Source organism: Colossoma macropomum, unplaced genomic scaffold, assembly GCF_904425465.1.
Source record: "Colossoma macropomum unplaced genomic scaffold, Colossoma_macropomum, whole genome shotgun sequence".
Classification (NCBI taxonomy): Eukaryota; Metazoa; Chordata; class Actinopteri; order Characiformes; family Serrasalmidae; genus Colossoma; species Colossoma macropomum.
In genome coordinates this window covers 12,644,046-12,664,415 of record NW_023494809.1, presented here as the reverse complement: position 1 = coordinate 12,664,415, position 20,370 = coordinate 12,644,046, and the positions used below count along the sequence as shown (strand labels likewise).

The 20,370-nt window shown below is 39.4% G+C and overlaps 1 protein-coding gene across 2 annotated transcripts; it reads right to left on the bottom strand.

Annotated features, from left to right (window-relative positions):
• Positions 1 to 457: 457 nt before the first annotated feature.
• Positions 458 to 19,743, bottom strand: LOC118798831 (ankyrin repeat and SAM domain-containing protein 6-like). 2 transcript variants are annotated; one of them, XM_036558403.1, is made up of 16 exons: positions 19,409 to 19,743; positions 12,949 to 13,475; positions 10,810 to 10,854; positions 10,463 to 10,667; positions 8,740 to 8,846; positions 8,493 to 8,632; positions 6,442 to 6,688; positions 6,073 to 6,122; positions 5,513 to 5,722; positions 4,932 to 5,100; positions 4,039 to 4,235; positions 2,725 to 2,911; positions 2,534 to 2,601; positions 2,178 to 2,294; positions 1,766 to 1,862; positions 458 to 1,636 (listed from the first exon to the last, which is right to left on the bottom strand). In XM_036558403.1, exons 1-16 carry the CDS (start codon positions 19,741 to 19,743, stop codon positions 1,587 to 1,589), a joined length of 2,751 nt encoding a protein of 916 aa, XP_036414296.1. In that variant the 3' UTR covers positions 458 to 1,586. The 2 variants fall into 2 exon arrangements, with proteins under 2 accessions (XP_036414296.1, XP_036414297.1); XM_036558404.1 differs by lacking the exon at positions 19,409 to 19,743 and adding an exon at positions 18,872 to 18,984.
• Between the last annotated feature and the right edge of the window lie 627 nt (positions 19,744 to 20,370).

The window sequence follows — 20,370 nt, the reverse complement described above, 5'->3', positions numbered from 1 at the left end:
CAGCATTCCATAACACTACACAACACCTCCATCAGTCTTCATTAGTTATGATGTGCAGTGGAGAGGAGCCAGAGATATGGAGCTCTGGCAGAAACACTTCAGACAGCTGTCTGAAAGACAACAGCTCATGAGTAATGATTCCCTTTTTTTATGCTCACTTTTGCTTTTTTGACACTGATCACGATGGAGATGTCATGCCACAAAATGTTTTTAGGTTTCTCAGTGAAGTGCCTAATTAATAATGAACAAGAAAGGGGACAAGGCACCATAAAGGGGATGCAAGTGCGTGAGTGCATGAGTGAGTGACAGACAGAGTGTGTGTGTGTGCGCGTGAGAGAGAGCGAGAGAGAAAACAGGCTACTGCTTGCATGTGATATGGGGTAGAATTTCACGAATATCTTTAGGGGAAAGAAATGTATGGCAAGTCTTTTCATTTTTATTTTCATTCTATTTCTCATTTTTTTTTAACAAATTAAAGCATTTTCTTTATATTGTGACAGGTATAAAGTGCTGCACACTTTTTTTTGACAACACAAACAAATTGTAATCCTGTAAAATTGTAGTCCATTGTAATACTACAATGTACTATACTACACGGCCTTCATAAATACATCATACACTTTACAATCATAATAATCTGAGATACTATGAGATACATATAAAATACAAAGTAACTGCACATTAAAACAGAAGATATGATGAATGATCCACCTCTGACAAGTTAACATCAGCAGTCTATGAATGATTTGTCTGTGATCTGCTCATCGTGCAGCTTTTACACTAATATCCAAATCTACTATGAAGCATTTTTCCAAAAAATCCTAGTAAACATAGATGCAGAACACTAATTTCTTTAAAATTTAAATACTGCAGTGTATCACTATACTAAAGCATGTGTCGATATGTATTCATTTATACTGTAAACAAGCAGATTTATAAGTTTTATATGTTTTGGCATACATTGGCAAAAATTTGTAATCATTTGTACCTTTTAGTTTATAACTTTATATACTGTGAATGGCCTAACAATAATCATCCCCAGTAAGTACCACCAGTTTCTTGAAAAATGTTAACTGGACATTGAACATGAACCATACAAATTTTAAAGATAACCAAAATGAACTCCATGAAACAGTCTAATACTGCATGACAGTGCTCCTCATCATGACCTTACTGACTGCTCACATGAACTAAAAGCATGATTCATAAAAACCTCTTTCATTTTCCCTCATTTGGCCTTAGACACATCATCTAACAGCTCAATCACTGAAAAGGGGGGAAAAAAACACACATTCTTGACCCAAATAAGACGTGCATGTATTTTTAGAAGCCCTGACATGACTGCTTAACCAAGCTTGCCAGTTCAGGTCATCTGAGACACTTCAGTGCCCTCTGGTGGTTGGTCTGGATAGGACAATGCAAGTAGTCTGGTTGTACATTGTCAGAAAAGTTAGATCTTTCAGTAGCTCCTTTTTCAGCACTGCCTTTCACAATTTGAATAAAAACTGGAACACTGACAGAACTCAAAGTTCTGAAACCAGCACTGTGAGAACACTCCATTCTGGCATTCCTCATCTGGCTAGGTGTTACCTCTTGTTAGGGGTGTGAAGTTGATGCCTGGCCCAACCTGTTGGAGCTTAGGAAATGAACAGAAAGGAAAGGTCTATGGAAACTGCCAGATAAACTCTAATAGCAAAGAATACATGAAGATGAACATTCCAAATACAGAGTAAATGTCAGAAGGATGATGTTTGTGTACACTCACAACGTGAACAGCCTGCCGGTCGGTGGTTACTGGCACTGCTCCCAAAAGAAGACTGGAAATTATGGATAGTTTCCTGCAGTAATTGTCTCTCTCTCCCCTAAAATTAAATAGTTCATTGTAACAACAGAAACTGAAAACAGGATGCACTACATTGAGTTGGCAGTTTATAAGGAACATAACAAAACTTTGTACCATTTCCTTTACCTTTTTCCTAACCTAACAAAATGGCCACTGCATGTAGGTAGCAGGTGGGTGTAATAATACTAATAAACTGGCAAATTAGTGTACTTTTTGGGTACAAACACATCTATACAGTATGTAATACTGTACAAGGAAAACAGTATACGATTTCAGAGTTACCAGCTATGAAGAGAATGAAAAAGAGAAAAGGGAAAGGGAGGGGGATTGATACCTTGCCAGCATTAAGTTCAGAAATGGCTGCTAAGATCTGCTGTCTGGGTCCATCTGTTTTAATCCCCAACTCTTTCAGATCTCCATCAGTCAGAGTCAAAAAGGCCTCCATGTCTACCTGCAGTTACAAGATGAACTGTAAATGTCACAGAGAAGTAATAAATAAATGCAGATGTGTAATGTATCTGTTAACAGTATTGCACATGCTTATTCTCAGACTTGGGACTGTGTTCCTGTGCCAAACACAGACATAGTTATTGGCTTCTTCAGCATAAAATCAATTTGAATCACTCGCTTGCAGACTGCAGACTGAATGATGTGGACAAGGTTTATCATTACAGACAATCAAACTCATACCTCCTGTTCTTCAAAGATGGGCTGATATTTTTCCAGAGAAAGTTTTCTCAGGATCCCTGACAGCTCATCTGTAAAAACATTTTTAAATATTTATTAAACTACAGAAGGAAAATAATGAATGAATAATGACACAAATAACAAACCACCATTTAGTCTATACAACCCAAGCACTTAATTTCCCTCAAACTGACCCTCATCAGTAATGGTGCCACTGCTGGATCCACCACTACTTTTGGAACGTGGCTGGGAGGATGCTGAAGAAAGCGTGTCCCCAGTGGGAGGTTTCGGGGTCGGGGAGGGAGATGGGGTCAGGGTGGGGGATGTGCTCTTGGACGTGGAAGAATTCCCAGACTGCGGCCTCTTCTTTAGGTCCACCTTCTGGGGGGAGATTTATTGGTTAAATAGTGAACAATAGGCACTTCACTCTGCTTAAAAGCAACTTTTTGCTGAAGCTAAGATAGTCTACTTTATCGTAAATCATTTGACGGAAATATATATAATATGCAAGTAACAATATAGCATGATCTAACAAAAAAGGGTTATAATAACAACAATAATCATTCATAAACTCTGTCATTATTTAATGAAACATCAGTGCTATGAGGTTCCTTCCTGACTTTCTGCAATATGGTGCAAATGTATAACAGAAGCTTTTTCAGATTCTTGGACATAATAATGATACGTGCTACACATTCTATGCTGCTCTGCTCGTACCCAAGCTTTACTTTAGATTTATTTACATACAGAGATGCCCACAAGTTCCCATCTATGGTAAACAATGTCCATCTACAAACCCTAATTTAATTAGAACAAGTAATAAACATTTTATCATGTCATAATTATTATTTTTTAACTGATTTTTTTTTTGTTAAATTATTTCTACCATGAAAATGAATTGGGAGGCACAAATTTTTACTAGTTCTATCTAAATTTGTAAATGCAGCAACATATTTCCTACTGACAAAAGTCAAACTAACATTTTAGAAAAATTATTTACATTTCAAATTTCATATTTACTAGTACCGATAACATTATGTCTTGACATAACATTTCTGATATCAAGAAAGTGTAGATAAAAAGCTTTAATGCCTTGCCAGCAACAAGCTCCCAGTAACTCACTTATGGCAGAGCTTCAAGCAAGGTAAGGTTAGCCACTGTCTGCATCATCACAATGTTTATATGTGCCTTTTTACCTTACATTTGCTAAAACCTTACATAGCTGTCATCTGTGTCATTTGCCTGCATTTCATCTATATAAACAACACAGTCGACAATCATTTCATCTGAAATGGTAGACACTAAATTTACCCATGACTACATTTTTCTACCACTAGGAGTTTGTGTACCATGGTTAGTAGTGGTTCTAAATGTACATTCATTTTCATGCAAAAGAAAACACAAATCAGACTCTGCACGTAGAAATGCACTGCTCGTTTTTTTCAGTTTATGCACTAATTCTGTGTATGCATGGTGACCCCTTGACCTGAACCTGAGCAGGAGCATACCCGTCTGGAGTGGAAGTCACTAGCCACCAGGCTGGGGTTGCTCTGGAGGCTGGGGAGGCTAGTATCAGGCACTGTTGGCAGGGGCGTGGGAGCAGGGCTGGATGCCTCTGGAGCCGGAGCTTTAACATCAAGCAGGCCTGCAGCCCTCTTCCTCTGGGCAGCAATTTGAGACAGCACACTGTCAGATGCACTGCCTCCTGGGAAGTCAGGGGGTTTGATCCAGAAAATGTAAGACAGAAAATAAAAGGTCAATCTGAGGCAATGTGTGCGCATGCGTGTATGTAATACTTAAACTCCTTTTCAGCTCATCGAACACATTTTCTATGGGATTTAGGTCAGGAGACTGGGGTGCCCATGGGTTGGCAAAACCTTGATTTTGTGGTCTGTAAAGATTTTTTCACTGATTTTGAAGTCTGCTATGGATCACCCTCCTGCTGGAAGATCCAACAACGGCCTAGTTTAAGGTTCCTGGATGATGCAGCAGTCAGGTTTTGCATTAATATCTGCTGGTACTTGATGGAGTCCATGATACCATATATCCAAACAAGCTGTCCAGCCCCATAAAATAACAGATCCACACTGTGAAGTAAAGTGTTGGATGACGTACTTATTTGCATTGTTATCTTTCTGTCTACGCCAAAAAAAAAAAGCTCTATTTTGGTCTCATCTGACCATAGAACACAGCCCTACTGAAAGTTCCAGTAATGTCTGGCAAAAACTGCATGCGCTATAGTTTGTTGGTCCTTGACAGCAGAGCCTTTTTTCTGGCAAGATCAAAAGGATAAGCAATAAAATCATGTTTTTACAGTTCTTTTTGCTCACCCTTACCAGGGTGCCAATATTTGTGTAGGGCACTGAACATAGGGTGTGGTTCACGTGTTTATAAACAGTACCTGAGCGGTTGTGAGAGTCTGATGCATGGCGGTTGACTCCTCCTACTCCGTTGGATCCCCCAGATGAGTGAGGAGAGTTATAATTTCCCGAGTTGGAAGGGGAGGAAGATGGCACTTTACTGATGCTGGGAAACTTCATGGATCTACTCACTACTCGACTTATGGATGTCTAAAACAGCAAAAAGCATTCAAACAATTAGAAAAGACATACAAGCAAATACACACCACATGCTCATACATGTAAACACTAACAGCGGAAGACAAAGATTTAAGCCACAAGAGGCCAAGCATTCCTGTGGGTTTTATCACAATTAAGGGCTGTTAAGCTCAACACAAAGCCGAGCTTCCATAAATGGAAGCTTTTTTTTTGAACCAGGATTATTCGCTTATAATTATCACTTCTAAACATCACTATGAATTTCATACGAGATGAATCTCATACTGTTTCAATGAAATACAGTTCAGTTTAAATGAAATACAGTACAGACTAAAAATTTTATGCTGTTGCCATGGATTCACTGACAAGAGCCTTTGTCAAACATCTCAATACCGTCATAGACAGAGCCTGTCTGAATGCTTACAATATCAGAGTTTCCACTGCTGCTGAAGTTGGCTTTGCTGGGTCTCTGAGGCATGGGCAGGCGAGGCTGCTCACTGGTCTTGCCCCCCTCTTTCATCACCCGTGAGCGGTCGGAGTTCCATGGCTCAAAGTTGGACGGCGGTAGGAAGGGTGGGATGACTGCCTTAAGCTTGTCATTGGGCAAGCGGGTCAGAGGTGCACCATTTCTTAGCTAAAGTAAGAGGAAGTGTAGAGATAATTATATATGCATTCACGGTAACGGTATCAGGCCAATATCAGCAGAAAATGCCGGATCAGGTATTAGAAGAATAGTCTTGTAACAAATTTAAAATGAAAACACCACACGTTCACTCATTAGCAATGTTACTTAGCTTTCTTTTAGATGCTCATCTAAAGTGAAGTGCTTCAGTTAAAAATAACTCATTTTAAAGCTTAGGAACTTTTAAACAAGAAATGTTGGATCAGTATTGGAGTGACTGATTCTAAAGGTCTCAGTATTGTGTCAGGAAAAAGAAAACATGGTATTACTGCATCTCTAATTCCAACGAATTCTATATTTACCATTGTGGTAATCACAAAGTCATCTTTCTCACTGCTGGTTCTGCCAAGACCTTAAAAAAAAGCAAAATACTACAATTGACTATCATACATCATAAATGTTTTTTTGTAAAATGTGAAAGAATTTGTGAAGTTAATATTGGTTATAATGTTTTTTTTTACTTTTATCTAGCGTTCTCTTCAGTAAATGACACATACACTGCCAACGGTTTCCCTTCCAGATTACAATGTCAGAATTAAACTAAATTCATTTTGTCCGAATAAGCCTCACTTGAGACTGAAAACTTAAATCATGTGGAAAAAGTAAGCGCCGCCCATCTGAAATCTTATCACTTCAATAAAGAGTATCATGATTAATGATCATCATCATACCACTGTCTTTGCTCTTAGCAGTCCATGCAATGGTGATGTCATTGATAGCAGCTCCAGCAGAGGGTGCCACTGTACCACTGGGATCAGAGCTGTTTGAGTCCGGCCTACGCTCCGCCTTCATAGTGGCATCCAGTGGAACCTCTTGGTCATCAGGGAAAGGAGCTAAGCGATTGGGAGAGAGCCCATGCCTCAGTGTGTGCGTTAGCTTCAGCTTACGAAACCGATTTGACATCCGGTTCCACCAGGACTAGAGAGGTAACAGGGAACCAAAAGAAAAAGAAAAGCATAGGGTAAACAGTGTCATGAGAACCAAAGGAGCAAGGCAATTCCGTGGTATGATAAAGTAAATAAGGTAGGATCCAGGCCACTTTGGTTGACCACCATGCAGGCAGCCACTGGAACGTATACTGGAAATTCTCACAGATCACAACACAGTTCTACAGACATTGTCTTAGCTGATTAACTACTTGGATAAGCAGAAAATGAAGGAAATTTGATTTCTCATCAAATATTCCTTTTATATTTCATTATCCTTATTTTGCACTTTGCACAATAGTAAATGCATGGTGCTTTCGTCATTTTGGATTTTTTGCTACTTTCTGAAAGAAAAAATTAGTTACATCTCTGGACCAAACCAAAATAGGAAGATGTTTAAGTCTAAAGTTTGTTTACTTAAGAACAACAAAAAAAAACAGCTCCTGTATTTTTCTTTATTTGCATGAAACAATTTTGAACAGAACTGTTTTTTCCCCCGGAGTCTTTTTTCATATGAATATGAAGTTCAGCTTCATATTTTGCTTTAAAATTCAGATTTATTTACACTTGGAAGGTGTGGGACAGACTGGGCTGGAATTTTATTTTAAAATTATGGCAACATGTTTATTTACAAAAATATATACAAGAGAGGGAGTTGAAAGCTCATCTTTTAGCTTTTTAAAATTATATAAAACAAATACATTCACATAAAAAATGCTTTCCTATGGACATCCTAAAGCAACATGTTAAGCGTTAATTTTATAACCGCCAATGTTAAATGCATGTACTGTACAAAAACATTATCAGAAATACAAACACAATTCCAAAACAGTCAGGACAGTACGTGAAATGCTAATTAAAAAACGGAAAGCAGTGATTAGTAAATTCTGTTGGTACAGTTCTGTATTAAACTGAAAACAGTACAAAAGTATATTTGATATTTTGTCTTATTTCGGTAAATTATATGCTAATTCCGAATTTGCTGCCTGCAACACTTTCCAAAAAAAGACAGTAGCATGTTCGTCGCTGTGTTAAATCACAATTTTGTTCAGCTGCGCAAATGTATGGGGCCTTTGTTGTCATATTTTGAGCTTTACAATGCAATACTCATTTTCAGTGAGAGACAGGTTTGGACTGCAGACAGGCCAGTCCAGCATCTGCACTCATGCAGGTCATGCAGGCATTCTGTTGTATCGTGCAGAATGTGGCTCGGTGTTGTCATGTTGAAACAAGCATGGGTGTCCATGAAAAAGATGCTGCCTAGAAGATCATGCTGTGATATCCAACACAGAAGAATGCTGGTTTTTAATGCAGTGCCATTTGAGGGGTCAAAGGTCACAGGCATGCATTTGCAGTTTTTGGGCTTGTCTTTCATGCACAGAGATTTCTCTAGATTCCCTAAATCTTTTCAGAATATTATGCACTGTAGAGAGTGAAATACTTTAAATTCTAGCAATCCCTGGCTGAGAAACATTATTTTAAAACCGTTGGATATTTTTGCTGATGCATTTTTGCCAAAGTAACCTCAACCCATCCTCACTTATAAAGGAATAAGTCTTTCCTGGATGCTCCTTTTATAACCAGACATGACTGAAAACCTTTAAAAATACCTTTTTTGCAATGTGTTGCAGGCATCAATTTCACAATGACTGTATATTTACGAATAGCAAAGTTGATAAGATAAAACAGTAAATATCTTGCCTTTGCACTGTTTTCGTTCAAATACAGGTCAAAGTGGATTCATAAATGTTTTGTAAACGGGCCATTTCAGTGTGAACCAAGTGTGTGAGCCCCACCTTCAGGCCACCTTTATCATCTGGTGGTTCCGGTACATTGGCAGACAGGCGCTTCTTGATCAGCGTCTTGCCTCTGTGTTTACTCTTGTCTTTATCTACCATCATACACACAGAAGCCAAAAGCCTCACCAGCTCAGTGTCTGAAATGAATATATAACAGGGAAATTAAACTATTGAGCTACATAAACTGCAAGTCAGTGCCCAGATAAAAAAAGTTATTACTTCACCAGTAGTATGAGGGTTTCACCTGGGTCATTTAATAGCATCACAAGATCAAAGGCTGTATATCCATTTTTGGCTCTTAGATTTACATCAGCTCCCTGATTCAGCAGATATTTCACGACATCCTTATTCCTGCAGACAAAAGACAAAATAAAGAAAGAGGTACACTTAAATTTCAGTAAATTCCATCTTTAAGAATTTTAAAATCCAGTCAGAAATCAAGTGGTAGACTGATTTTTTTGTACTGATTTAAAACAACAACACTGAGACTGATGGTGTATTTTCTTGAATTACATGAAATGACAGTTTAAAATTTCGAACTGGGATGCATTAATAGCCACGTAAATCACTAAATTGCATGTTACATGTTTAGGGAGCATGCATGGCTACAAATTAGCACAACAATATGCCCATTTTTAACCATTTAGGATATGTCTACCATTGCCTCTATGATATGCTTGTGCAACTGAGGAAAGATTTCAGAAATACATTGTTCCAAACACAACATAACAAACAACACTGAAAAAAGTCACTGAAGCCATTTCCAATCAGCTTTATAACATATAAATGTGAGTATCTTGAAACATGTGTAGTACAGTAATATCACTGATCTCCATTTTTCATGTCTTGTATTTTCTCTGGATGTATTTTACTGTAGTCATATTTTTTATTTATGTGATTACTAATGTACTATATTATTGCAACTCGTACAACGGCAGACACAAAGAACTGCTCACATGTACGCATATATTCACTGACGTTTAGAAACAGTCCTGATGTGTTTATCCTCTCTTTTCACTTAAAGGAAGAAAATCATAAAGATACTCTAATACACTAAAAATAGCTAAGCAAGATGCTCTACAGTTCATTAATGAAAAAAGTCATATTTCAACGACATGAATGAGCATGAACCAGTGTGGTTTCTGTAGTATTTCTATGTTGCAGTTTATCCAATGCACTTCATTATGTAAATGGGTTTGCTAAAGGCTGCTGATCAGAATAGAGAATACAAGGCTAAATATCTGGTATTTTTGCAGATTTTTCATTTTATTTCTTATTTCAGGTCTGAGTAGGGAAGAAAAAAAAGGAAAGTTGATGACGGATAACAAAAGTGTTCATAAACAACTAACAGAACTGTTTTTTCTCCGTTTCAAGTTTAAAACCAACATGTCCTATCTGTTCAGAGTCTGTGGCACTAGTCTAAAGTGAAAATATTAATTGCCAGCAGCACCACAAAACACAAAACTATCCACAAAATTCAGTTCTGAGGACAAATAATATGAAGCCAAAGTTCAACATGAAAGGTCCACCAGAGTGACATAACAAAAGCATGACATGCCCAGTAAGCTCAGTTTTCATTTTAATTTATCTTAGTGGGGCTGCCGAGTGTTAAAGCGCACAGTGCCTCCCCTCTGTTGAATCACTCACTAAAGAATTCCAAATTGTCTCTGGAAGCAACATCAGCAAAAGAATTGCACATTAGGAGCTTCACCAAATAGGTTTTAATGGCCAGGGAGTTGCACACAAGCCTAAGATCAAAACGCACAATGCCAAGCTTTGGGGAAGTGGCGTTAAGCACGGCACCGCCAACAATGTAGTTTTCTTTATGGGTTCAACAAAGTATTAATGTAGCTATATTATTTAGCTAATACTATGTAGGCACCATCACAACACATCAATCAATCTATCTTTGACTCAAAATCATCTGTTGTTCTTCTTTCTGAGTATACACTGTGTGTGTGTCCTACCCATGATATGTGGCCTGCATAAGAGCTGTCCAGCCATGGACCCCATCCTGTTTGTCAATGTCTGCATTCTTCTCCACCAGCAGCTGCACCACCTCTAGCTGTCCACTCACAGCTGCAATCATTAAAGGAGATGCTCCATCTGCATTAGCCATGTTCACCTGCGATGGATCCTCTTCTAATATCTCCTTCACCAGCTGAGCATTTCCTATAACACACAAACATACAAATTGATCATATTTATCCCGACATTTTTTTCTCCAAAATGTATTTGGATTTATATAATTTAACCAACATTTACATTAATGTAACGTTGTTCAGATGTTACTCATGTGCTCCGTGTTACCCACCTAGCTTTAAAGCACTGAAAACATCAGGTCTTTTCTTTTCAGCATCTATTCAGGATTAAAGAACAGAAAGGAAAAAATAATAATTAAAAATGTTGATGAGTTACCAGGGTTATAAAAGAAATGCTAAAGTGCTTTAATTTCTATGCAAAAAAAAATAGAAAGGTTCCAGCATAGTAAGATGACATAACCATAATATTAACAGGAAATTCACCACCAGATGTTAATTCAGTTAATTTTTTTTCAGCGTATGATCAGTTATGAAGCCCATTTAAGCCCAAATAAAAGCAGGCAGAAAAAAGTGACCGTAATACGTTTAAAAATTAGGGATAACTGTTTCCCCCAGTAATCACTTAAACACCACCTTAAAAACATCCACAAATGGCAATTTTCTCGAACATTAGCTAGCTAGCTTTGTTTGGGATAAACATCTAAAGCTATCTGGTTAGCAAATACTATTGGATGTTGGTGATCTAGAACTTTCCCCACAAGGGTGCATTCTCTGACCAAATACATATTAGCCTGGTAACTAGGGCTGGGTAAGCAATTTCACAATGCAATACGCATTATAACTATGAAATTAGATTTAGCCGACATGGTATACATATTACAGATGCCTGTTGCTCATCAGGCAAGGCGGTTATTAGACTAGGGTACTCGATTAGGTTATTAGAATTGATTTTTAAGTAGCAAGCATGTCAACTGAAGGGAAAAAATACATGCAGAGGTTTATAAAAAAAAACAAAACAAAAAAAAAAAAAAAAAAACAAAACAAAAAAAAACACTAGCTTGCTAGTTTCGATCAAAGACTATCCGATTTAAACCGCAGGTTTCAACATGTTGTGCATGGAACTCCATGGGATTGTGCTTAGTTGCCAAACAGGTAGTCATAACACCATATGGCAACGTTAATGAATAATGACAACATTGTGACAACCTTGTTCAGACAATGCAAAACAGCACCACCTTCTGACAACATTGTAGCAATGTTGTAAGAAAGTAGAGAACGTTGTGACAATGTTATGTGTTTGCTTGAGTAGCTTAGTGAGTAGTTTAATGCAGAAATACAAAGTTGGGGTTCTTCGCTGGTTATGCTGTTCAACTTGCTAACGTTGCTAACATTCACATGGGCTGAACAGGAAGAATTAAAACTTGATGGAAAACTTTATCTTCCTTTAGCTTCCTGCCCCTAACACTTCGCTCCGCTCTGCTCAGCAAAACTTAGGGCGGATTCCTTGCAGTTCTGATGCGGATGTTTTTGCAGAAGACACTGCGCCATCTGAACACAGCTGCTTTCACACTGAATGCATAAAATTGAAAGATTTGCTTTTAAACGCCTTATTTTCAACGGGATTCGCAGTACAAACATGGATTTTGGCTGCACACAGCTCAGTGGCGAGTGCAGGCACTGAGTACACTGAGGCAGACCATGCATGGTCATACAAAGTTTAACTGTTTTTAACTTTTACGCAATGTGCTTTGGCCAAGCCATCCTAGCATTTCATACATGTTGAAGGGATCTACCAGATGCGTCAACCACTCTATTGGGTGCACCGAGACTTGCCCAAAAGAAGATTTGAGTGAGAATCTCCAGTGCAGCTCTGTTAAACGGTGGAGGTAGAAATTTGACAATGCTACTTTTTTGATCTTCACTCAAACAGTTTGTCTGAATTTTTCCTTTTGATGTTCCTTTTGATTTTATTTATGTAAAGCAAAATTGAACTGCCTTTGTGTTTAAAAAGTGCTATTTACAAAACCTCCTTGCCTTACTATTTACAGCCAGGTGTGACGATGCAGCAACTGTGAGAAGGGTCTATTCTACTGATCCACAGTTTCCAGACATGGTCAATTTTTCACAACAATTAAGTGACTGTAAGATGGGCTAGAAGCAACCTTATCCCCCTTGTATAGTATAAGAACATATAAACATTGTATTCAAACTACTTTTTAACAGAGTTGAAAATACATCAAAAAAACCAAATCTACTAGTTTAGTAATCTTCATTAACCTAAACACTACATTGGTCAAGTCGGGGACATTCTGCACAGGGCTAAAATATGTCAGATTTGACACTAGAAGATTATGTTAAGCACAAAGGCACCCCATGCCTGCTCTAGAACATATCACATCTGTTGGTCTTACCTGGTTGTGGACGAACTGTTGTAATTGAGTCAAGATAGCTTTTCACCTCTTTATGTTTAAGCTGTAGTGCCACTTCAAAAGCCGTTTTAGACAAAACATTGATATGGTCAGGGTCAGCACCTCGCTCTACTAGCTGCTGAGCTATGCTAGCCTTCCCGTTCAACGTGGCCAGCATTAGCGCACTTGAGCCCGTCGTCTTCTGAGAAAAGTTCACATCAGCACCCCACTCTAAAAGCAGTCTCACCATGGCCTCATGACCATGCTGAGCACTAACCAATAAGGATGTAATATCTAAGAAGTTCTTCCCATTATCACTGTGGTTACTGTTATTGCCGTTAGTATTTCCTTCAACTGCAGAAAGGTGGTCAAATTCGTCCACAAAGGCTCCATTCTCAAGGAGGAGTTTGGCCACATGAGTGTGGCCTCCACGGGCTGCCATTGTGAGCACGCTAGCACCCATGCGATTCCTGCCATTGATCTCTGCTCCATTCTCCAGCAAGATGTGAGCCACGTTTAGATGTCCAAACCTGCAGAGGAATACACACAGTTAATCCACTTCAGTGAATCAAAACTGAACTGACTTCACTCCACTGAAAGGAAATATAGGTCACTGACATTATATTATAAACCCCATATATGACAAAATCCCAACATCTTCACTGGTAGTGTGGTGTGGAAGTGAGTCTGATTACCATCCAAAACGCTAGTTATGAATGTAACGTGGTTGTGAGTAGTGAACGACCTCCAGGAGCAGTACTTACTGAGTGGATATTTCCCTGCGTATGCAGCTTTACACCGAGGGACGTATACCAAATAAGTCACCATGGCACGTTTGCATGTGATGTCACCAAGGCTATGTCATTCCATGGCTCACTTCGAAACTTCGTTAAAGTCCTGAAACTTCTCGCTCACTCCAAGTGACCAGGAACCCTGGTGGTCATCCACTACTCACATAACTACAGTTACCTTTGTAACCAGCGTTATGTTTTGGATTTCCTGACTGCCAGGAGCTGTATTACTGATTTGATGACTTGTGCCCACTCCATCATGAGAAGTGCATCAGACACAGCCCGTGGCAAGGGACAGGACAAGATTATAGAACTGAAAAAAAGTGCAGGGCGTAGACTGTGTGGCTGCTGCATAGATGTCAATGATAGGAACCGCTTTCAACGTGGCCCAGAATGTGGAAACTCCACTGATAGAGCGACCAGTGCCAGTTTTGGACAATGGACAGTTGGCAGCTGCGTAGGCCAGCTCAATCGCCTCCATCAGCCAGTGTGAAAGATGTTGCTTTGAGAGAGGAGAGCCCCATTTAGCTTCCAAAAAGGTCTTCCGCACCTTTACAGCAGAGCTGTTGCACTTCAACACCCTGACAGGACATAAGAGCTATCTCCTGGGGTCTGACCTGTCGGTGTACACTGCAGGCTGACTGACTGGTTAATAAAATGAGGACTGAGAAGTTTCATCAGGAAAGCCAAGGTAGGCCTCATTTGCATGGTCCACAGCCCTCTGTCGCTCCCTGTACTTGTTTTTGATGTAATTTAGGCTCAAAAATCTCAGTTCACACACACACATCGTAGAGAGTTGTACAAGAATTGCAGTGGTGCTACCTGAAACTATCAAAACTATTCATCATTACTTGCTCTTGTCAGTTTGTTTAGCCTGTGGCTCACACTAGGCGCCAAGCTTGTTTAATAAGTTCTATGAAAAGGATTCTTAGCTGAGCCAAGGCCCCAGAAAGCTGTTACTTAACACACTGGACCATTTTTTCTTAAGAAGCTTCTTCTCCACTCCACCTAGAAGCCACTGAGCCGCCTTCCTTACAAAGCACAGTGGCTCTGGCAGTGCAGCTTTGCTCCCAGCTTCCAGACATGCTAACCTCTCAAGGCAGCAAGCTAAAGTAATGACTGTGCAGTTTATACATGGGTTACCTGGCACCACATGGACAAAGTCTAACCCAAGGCACAAAAGTCACAAGTCATGGCCATCGTAAGAGTCCAGTATGACTGGGCACTGTGTGCAGCAGCCCTGGGAATACATGCTGTCTGGCCAGTACAAACTCCCAGCAGCATAGTAGCTGTAGCACACCAACTTGCTGTAGTGCAAAGATCTTCCAATTCCAACACTGGAGCCAGGGGTTCTGGAGCCCTAGACACTTACCCGAAGGATGAGGAATTGTAGGCAATAGCCTTTAGAGGACTAAAAGAGTTTAGAAGCTCTGACACTATAAAACGGTGCTGAAGGGCTGCACTGTCAATCTGATAGCAAGAAAAGAGGTAGCTTGTAGTGAGTCACAGGATGATATAGCCTTGGTGACATAATGTGCAGGGGGCACAGGGTGACTCATTTAGTATACATCGCTTGGCCTAAGGCTGCATATGCACGGGAAATATTCGCTTAGTACGTACCATCCCTGGCAGTCAGAAAATATGAAACACAGCAGGACTATCAGGTACCGGTTGGTTCTGATCATGTATTATTTATGTACAATAAATAATAATCTTGTTTATTTTGTTAGGCACCATGTAAATGTATCCAATGAGATATGACAATTACAACCCCATTTCCAAAAAAGTTGGGATGCTGTACAGAATGTAAATAAAAATAGGATGTAATGATATGCAAATCATGTAAACCATATTTTAGAGGAAAATACTACAAAGACAACATATCAAATATTGTTTTTTTGAAAAATATATGCCCATTTTGAATTTAATGCCAAGAACATGTTCCAAAAAACATTGGACATTGGGACAGGGGCATGTTTACTACTGTGTTTCATCACATCTTCTTTTACCAGCACTCTGTAAGCGTTTGGGAACTGAGGAGACCAATTGGAGACCAAAGGAGACCACACTCTGTAAGCGTTTGGGAACTGAGGAGACCAACTGCTGAGGAGACCAATTGCTGTAGTTTTGAAAGTGAAATGTTTTCCCATTCTTGTTTGATACAGGATCTCTTTTGTCATACTTTTCATTTCATAATGTGCCAAATATTATCAATGGGTGACAGATCTGGACTGCAGGCAGACCAGTTTAGCACCCAGACTCTTTTAACATGGAGCAATGCTGTAGTAATACATGCAGAATGTTATTTATTGTGTCTTCACAGATGTGCACATCACCCATTGCCATGTGCACTAATGCACCTCTATACCATCATGAATACTGGCTTTTGAACTGTGCACTGATAACAAGCTGGGTGGTCTCTAGCCCAGAGGACACAGTGTCCATGATTTCCAAAAATAATTTCAAATGTTGATTCGTCAGACCACAGGACACTTTTCCACTTCCCCTCAGTTAATTTTAAATGAGCTTGGGCCCAGAGAAGACGGCAGTGTTTCTGGATCCTGTTTATATATGGTTTCTTCTTTGCATTTTAGAGTTTTAACTTGCATTTGTGGATGCAGTGACTGTTTTCACAGACAGTGGTTTTTAGAAGTGTTCCTGAGTCCATGCAGTGATTTCCACTAGAGAATCATGTCTGTTTTTAACGCAGTGCCGCCTGAGGGCCCAAAGATCATGGGCAGCAAAAACTGGTTTTTGGCCTTGTCCCTTGCATACAGAGATTTCTCCAGATTCTCTGAGTGTTTTAATGTTATGTAACGTAGATGATGAAAAGCAAAAGTTCTTTGCTATTTTACATTGAAAATGTTATTCTTGAATTGTTGCACTATTTGCCCACACACTCTTACTGAGTGGTGAACCTCTCCTCATCTTGACCTCTGAAGGACTCCACCTCTCTGGGATGCTTTTTTAGACCCAATCATGTTACTGACCTGTTGCCAATTTTGCATTACAATACTTTACCAGTCTCTTGTTGCCCCATCCCAAATTTTTGGAGTGTGTTGTTGGCATCAAATTCAAAATGGGCATATATTAAAACACACACACAACACAATTTCAACACAGTTTCAACAGTTGATGTTGTCTTTGTACCATTTTCAATTAAATATAGGGTTTAAATGATTTACACACATAATTGCACTTTGTTTTTATTCACATTTTGCACAGCGTCCCAACTTTTTTGTAAATGGGGTTGTACTTCAGGTTTACTTTTGCTGTTTTAATTATGGTTTTAATTTCTTATTTGTCCCCACTCTCCAAAACAAATGAAACACATAAGAAACTACCAAACTGTGGATTTGGAGAATCGTTACACCTCTAAATAACATTAACACTGTAATCAACTAAGTGTAAAAATCAAACACGCATCTATTCAACTCCCTAGAAAGTTAACATTTTCTGAATTACAAATGAAGCTTACATACTTGGGATGTAATAAAATAATGCATTGTATTGTATCAAGTTGTGTGTTGCATCGTTGTATCATGACAACCATGTTAGCTTGTCGCTAATGTGAAGGCATGAGGCTATTTATAATGTTGAATGCTCTAATAAAAGAAAAAGGGAAACATTAATGTAAGTCACAATTTCAGCCATTTCTTTTTTCTTGCTTTATATTGATCTTATTTGGACATATTTGGGTTCTATCTGTGAAACATTACAGCAACTGCCACATTTTCTAGGAATAAAATCAGTTTAAGGACCATTGGGCAAGCTGTGAACCCAAAGGAACATGAAGTTATACATTCTATCAATTAAATGCAAAAATTTGGAAGAGGATACAAAATAAAGTCTAATATTTTGGGAATCACAGTGAGCACCAATTTATCAGTATTCAAGGAACTGAATTACCCCATTTTGTAACTAAAAAGGACACGTATCCCTTGTGAGAGAAGCCGTAGATAGGCCAACAGTACCTCAACTGCACTTGTCCACACTATTAAGAGTTTATCCTTTATGCAGAATGGCTTAAGAACCGTTTAGCATACATTACAGCGACCCGTCTAAAACGTGGGAAAACAAGACCAAGTGGTTTCTTTCATTCCGAACACTTAACATTGCTAGTGCCTCAAGAAATACCATCCTTACATCCCTACAGCACAAAGCTGGAGTTAGCTTCTTATTCTATTTTTTCCGTTCCACCTTAAATTGTGCGGCCGTTGCATTCTCAGAACCAGAGCCGGTTTATGAGGAGCCTGGCCACTTCCTATTCCCCCCGTTATATCAAAAACAGGACTGCTAAACAGCAGAGGGCGCCCGCGAGTGAGTCCTAAATGAATGGGAGTAAACGGAGCTCAACGGCTAAAAACGAAAAGTTAAAATAGTTTCTAGTCACTTGCCCAGAACGTTTCTTTAATTTTAGAAAGTAGAAGGATGTATTTCACTAAAAAAACAAAGAAATCTCACCTACATGTTTCCTTTTTTCCACAGCAAACGGGTTTTGGGCAGCAGGAGGCGGGCATTACTGCTAGAGCGTGATGATTGATTGGCGAGCGGAGCAGCTCATTGGCTGTTCGCGCTCACAGACGTCATGGACGTAGATGAGGCGCCGTTTTAAACTCCTTTAACTCGAGTTTAAAAGCTCTTAAAAATATAACAGCAGTGTTGAAATGTTTTATGATATTCAGTGTTCAGGAAATGACTGCATTCTTTTACATTAAAAGTGTTTAAGCATTTATAAACTATGATTTTGCTCAAATGCTCCACCTCAACCCATTCATTTTGGACTCACTCGGGAGCGCCCTCTAGCGTTTGAGAAAACCTGTAGAAATTGCAAAGTGATAATTCTCCTCTCTACCGGTTCTCTGTCTCAGAACTTCTACTGATAAAGCGCAACGGCACCATTTAAGGTGGAACGGAAAAGTTGAATGAGAGGCGAATAGGAGGTCCACCGCAGCCACGTCCCTACAGTGAAGTGTGACACTATGAAATTATGGGGATGCTTTTCATCAATAAGGAAAGGGCATCTTGTTAAAAGTGAGGGAAGAATGGATGAGCAAATAAAAATATAGTGAAATACTGCAGGAGAATCAGCAGTGGTGGTGTGCTAAGAAACTGGAGCTTTGGAGAATGCTCACCTTTCAGCAGCAATACTGGAATAGCTTAAAAAAACAAAGGCAAAAGTCCAACAACGGACCAGTCAATGCCAGTGAGGATTTGTACCACTATTTGAAAACTGTAGACCACAACATGAATCAATCTGAAAACATGAATAGAGAGAAGTAAATCACCCCAGTGTGTTCCAGTGTGCAAAGCTAGAACATAGAGAAAAGACTTGTAGCTGTTAGCGCAGCAAAAGGTGACAACAATACTGTAGGTTGGAATACTTATGCAAACAGCATATTTCAGGTATTCATTTTTTCAATATCTGCAGACGAATAACATTTTGCCTTCGAAGGCAGTGTTTAAAACAGTTCAAAAATATAACCCAGAAACGGTTGATCATTCTCAAGGGGGGTCGAATACGTCCGCAAAGCACTATTAGTAACGAAAGAAAGCAGTCTGGGGATTAAAAATGCTAGCTATATAAACACAACTTGTTAGACGCGGTTATAATAAAATAAGCATACATAAACTTTTAACAAAGTTAACCTCCGAGAAAATATATGCCTCACCTCGCTGCTTGCATGAGCGGTGTCCAGCCATAGTTATTCCTGCTATCCACTGACGCCCCTTTTCGGAGTAAAAATCTGACTAGCTGTTCGTGCCCACTAGCGGAGGCAAAATGTAAGGCCGTGTTGCCTTCTTCGTCGGTACAATCTACGGGCACAAGAGGTGGTCCTCCCCGGACGGAGTCCACATTACACTCCGAGACGGAATCCAAACGTGTTCTGGACTGCCTCCCCGATTCATTCCCAGCAGGCTCAAGAATCCGCTTTGCGCTTTCATAGTCGCCCTCGTCGCAAGCACGGAACAACAACAGTGAATTTGCTGGAACTCCGAAATTCATCTCTGATGGTCCTGTAACGTTACACTCCTGCTGCGACGCCACGAAAGTTTCAGCGTGCTGTTTCCAGTGTTTACTGGCGGCCCATACTTAACATACATTGTGAGAACGAACAAACATTAATATTACTACAGCTCGAAGAACACAAAAACACACGAAGTTGCGGATGTAACAAAGAGAATGACTGAATTGTTGGTTATGTATAGATAAACTACGTTCTTCAGCCGGTATATCTGCTCCTTAACACTTGGAAACTTCTTCCACGGCAACGCTGCGTACGCGCATGCGTCAGCGCTGCCTCTCAGAAGTATGTTTTTTGCCCAATCCCAATTCGGTCTCCACTGACGTCATCATGTCACGTCCACTTGGGAAAAGCCATGATGAACAAAACTGTTTTTAAACCCCACAAACGTTTACAGAGCCTTTTCACTGTTACACCTGATCGCTGGAAGCCATTACTTGAATTAGTTAGTGCAGATTTGAAAATGACATTGAAATTTTTCTCAAATCAATAAACTTATGTTTATTATGTTTATTATTATTATGTTTATTTCACTTAAGGAAGTGAAAATCACCAAACTGTATTCCTCATGTTCCTGCTATTTTCCCCAAACCAATCCCCCTCCTCTC

Coding starts and splice junctions, on each gene's coding strand:
- LOC118798831 (XM_036558403.1), bottom strand. CDS start 19,743: ATGAATTTCGGAGTTCCAGCAAATTCACTGTTGTTGTTCCGTGCTTGC. Junction 10,668..10,809: donor TTTCAGTGCTTTAAAGCTAG/GTGGGTAACACG, acceptor TGTGTGTTATAG/GAAATGCTCAGCTGGTGAAG. Junction 8,847..10,462: donor ATGCAGGCCACATATCATGG/GTAGGACACACA, acceptor TTTTGTCTGCAG/GAATAAGGATGTCGTGAAAT.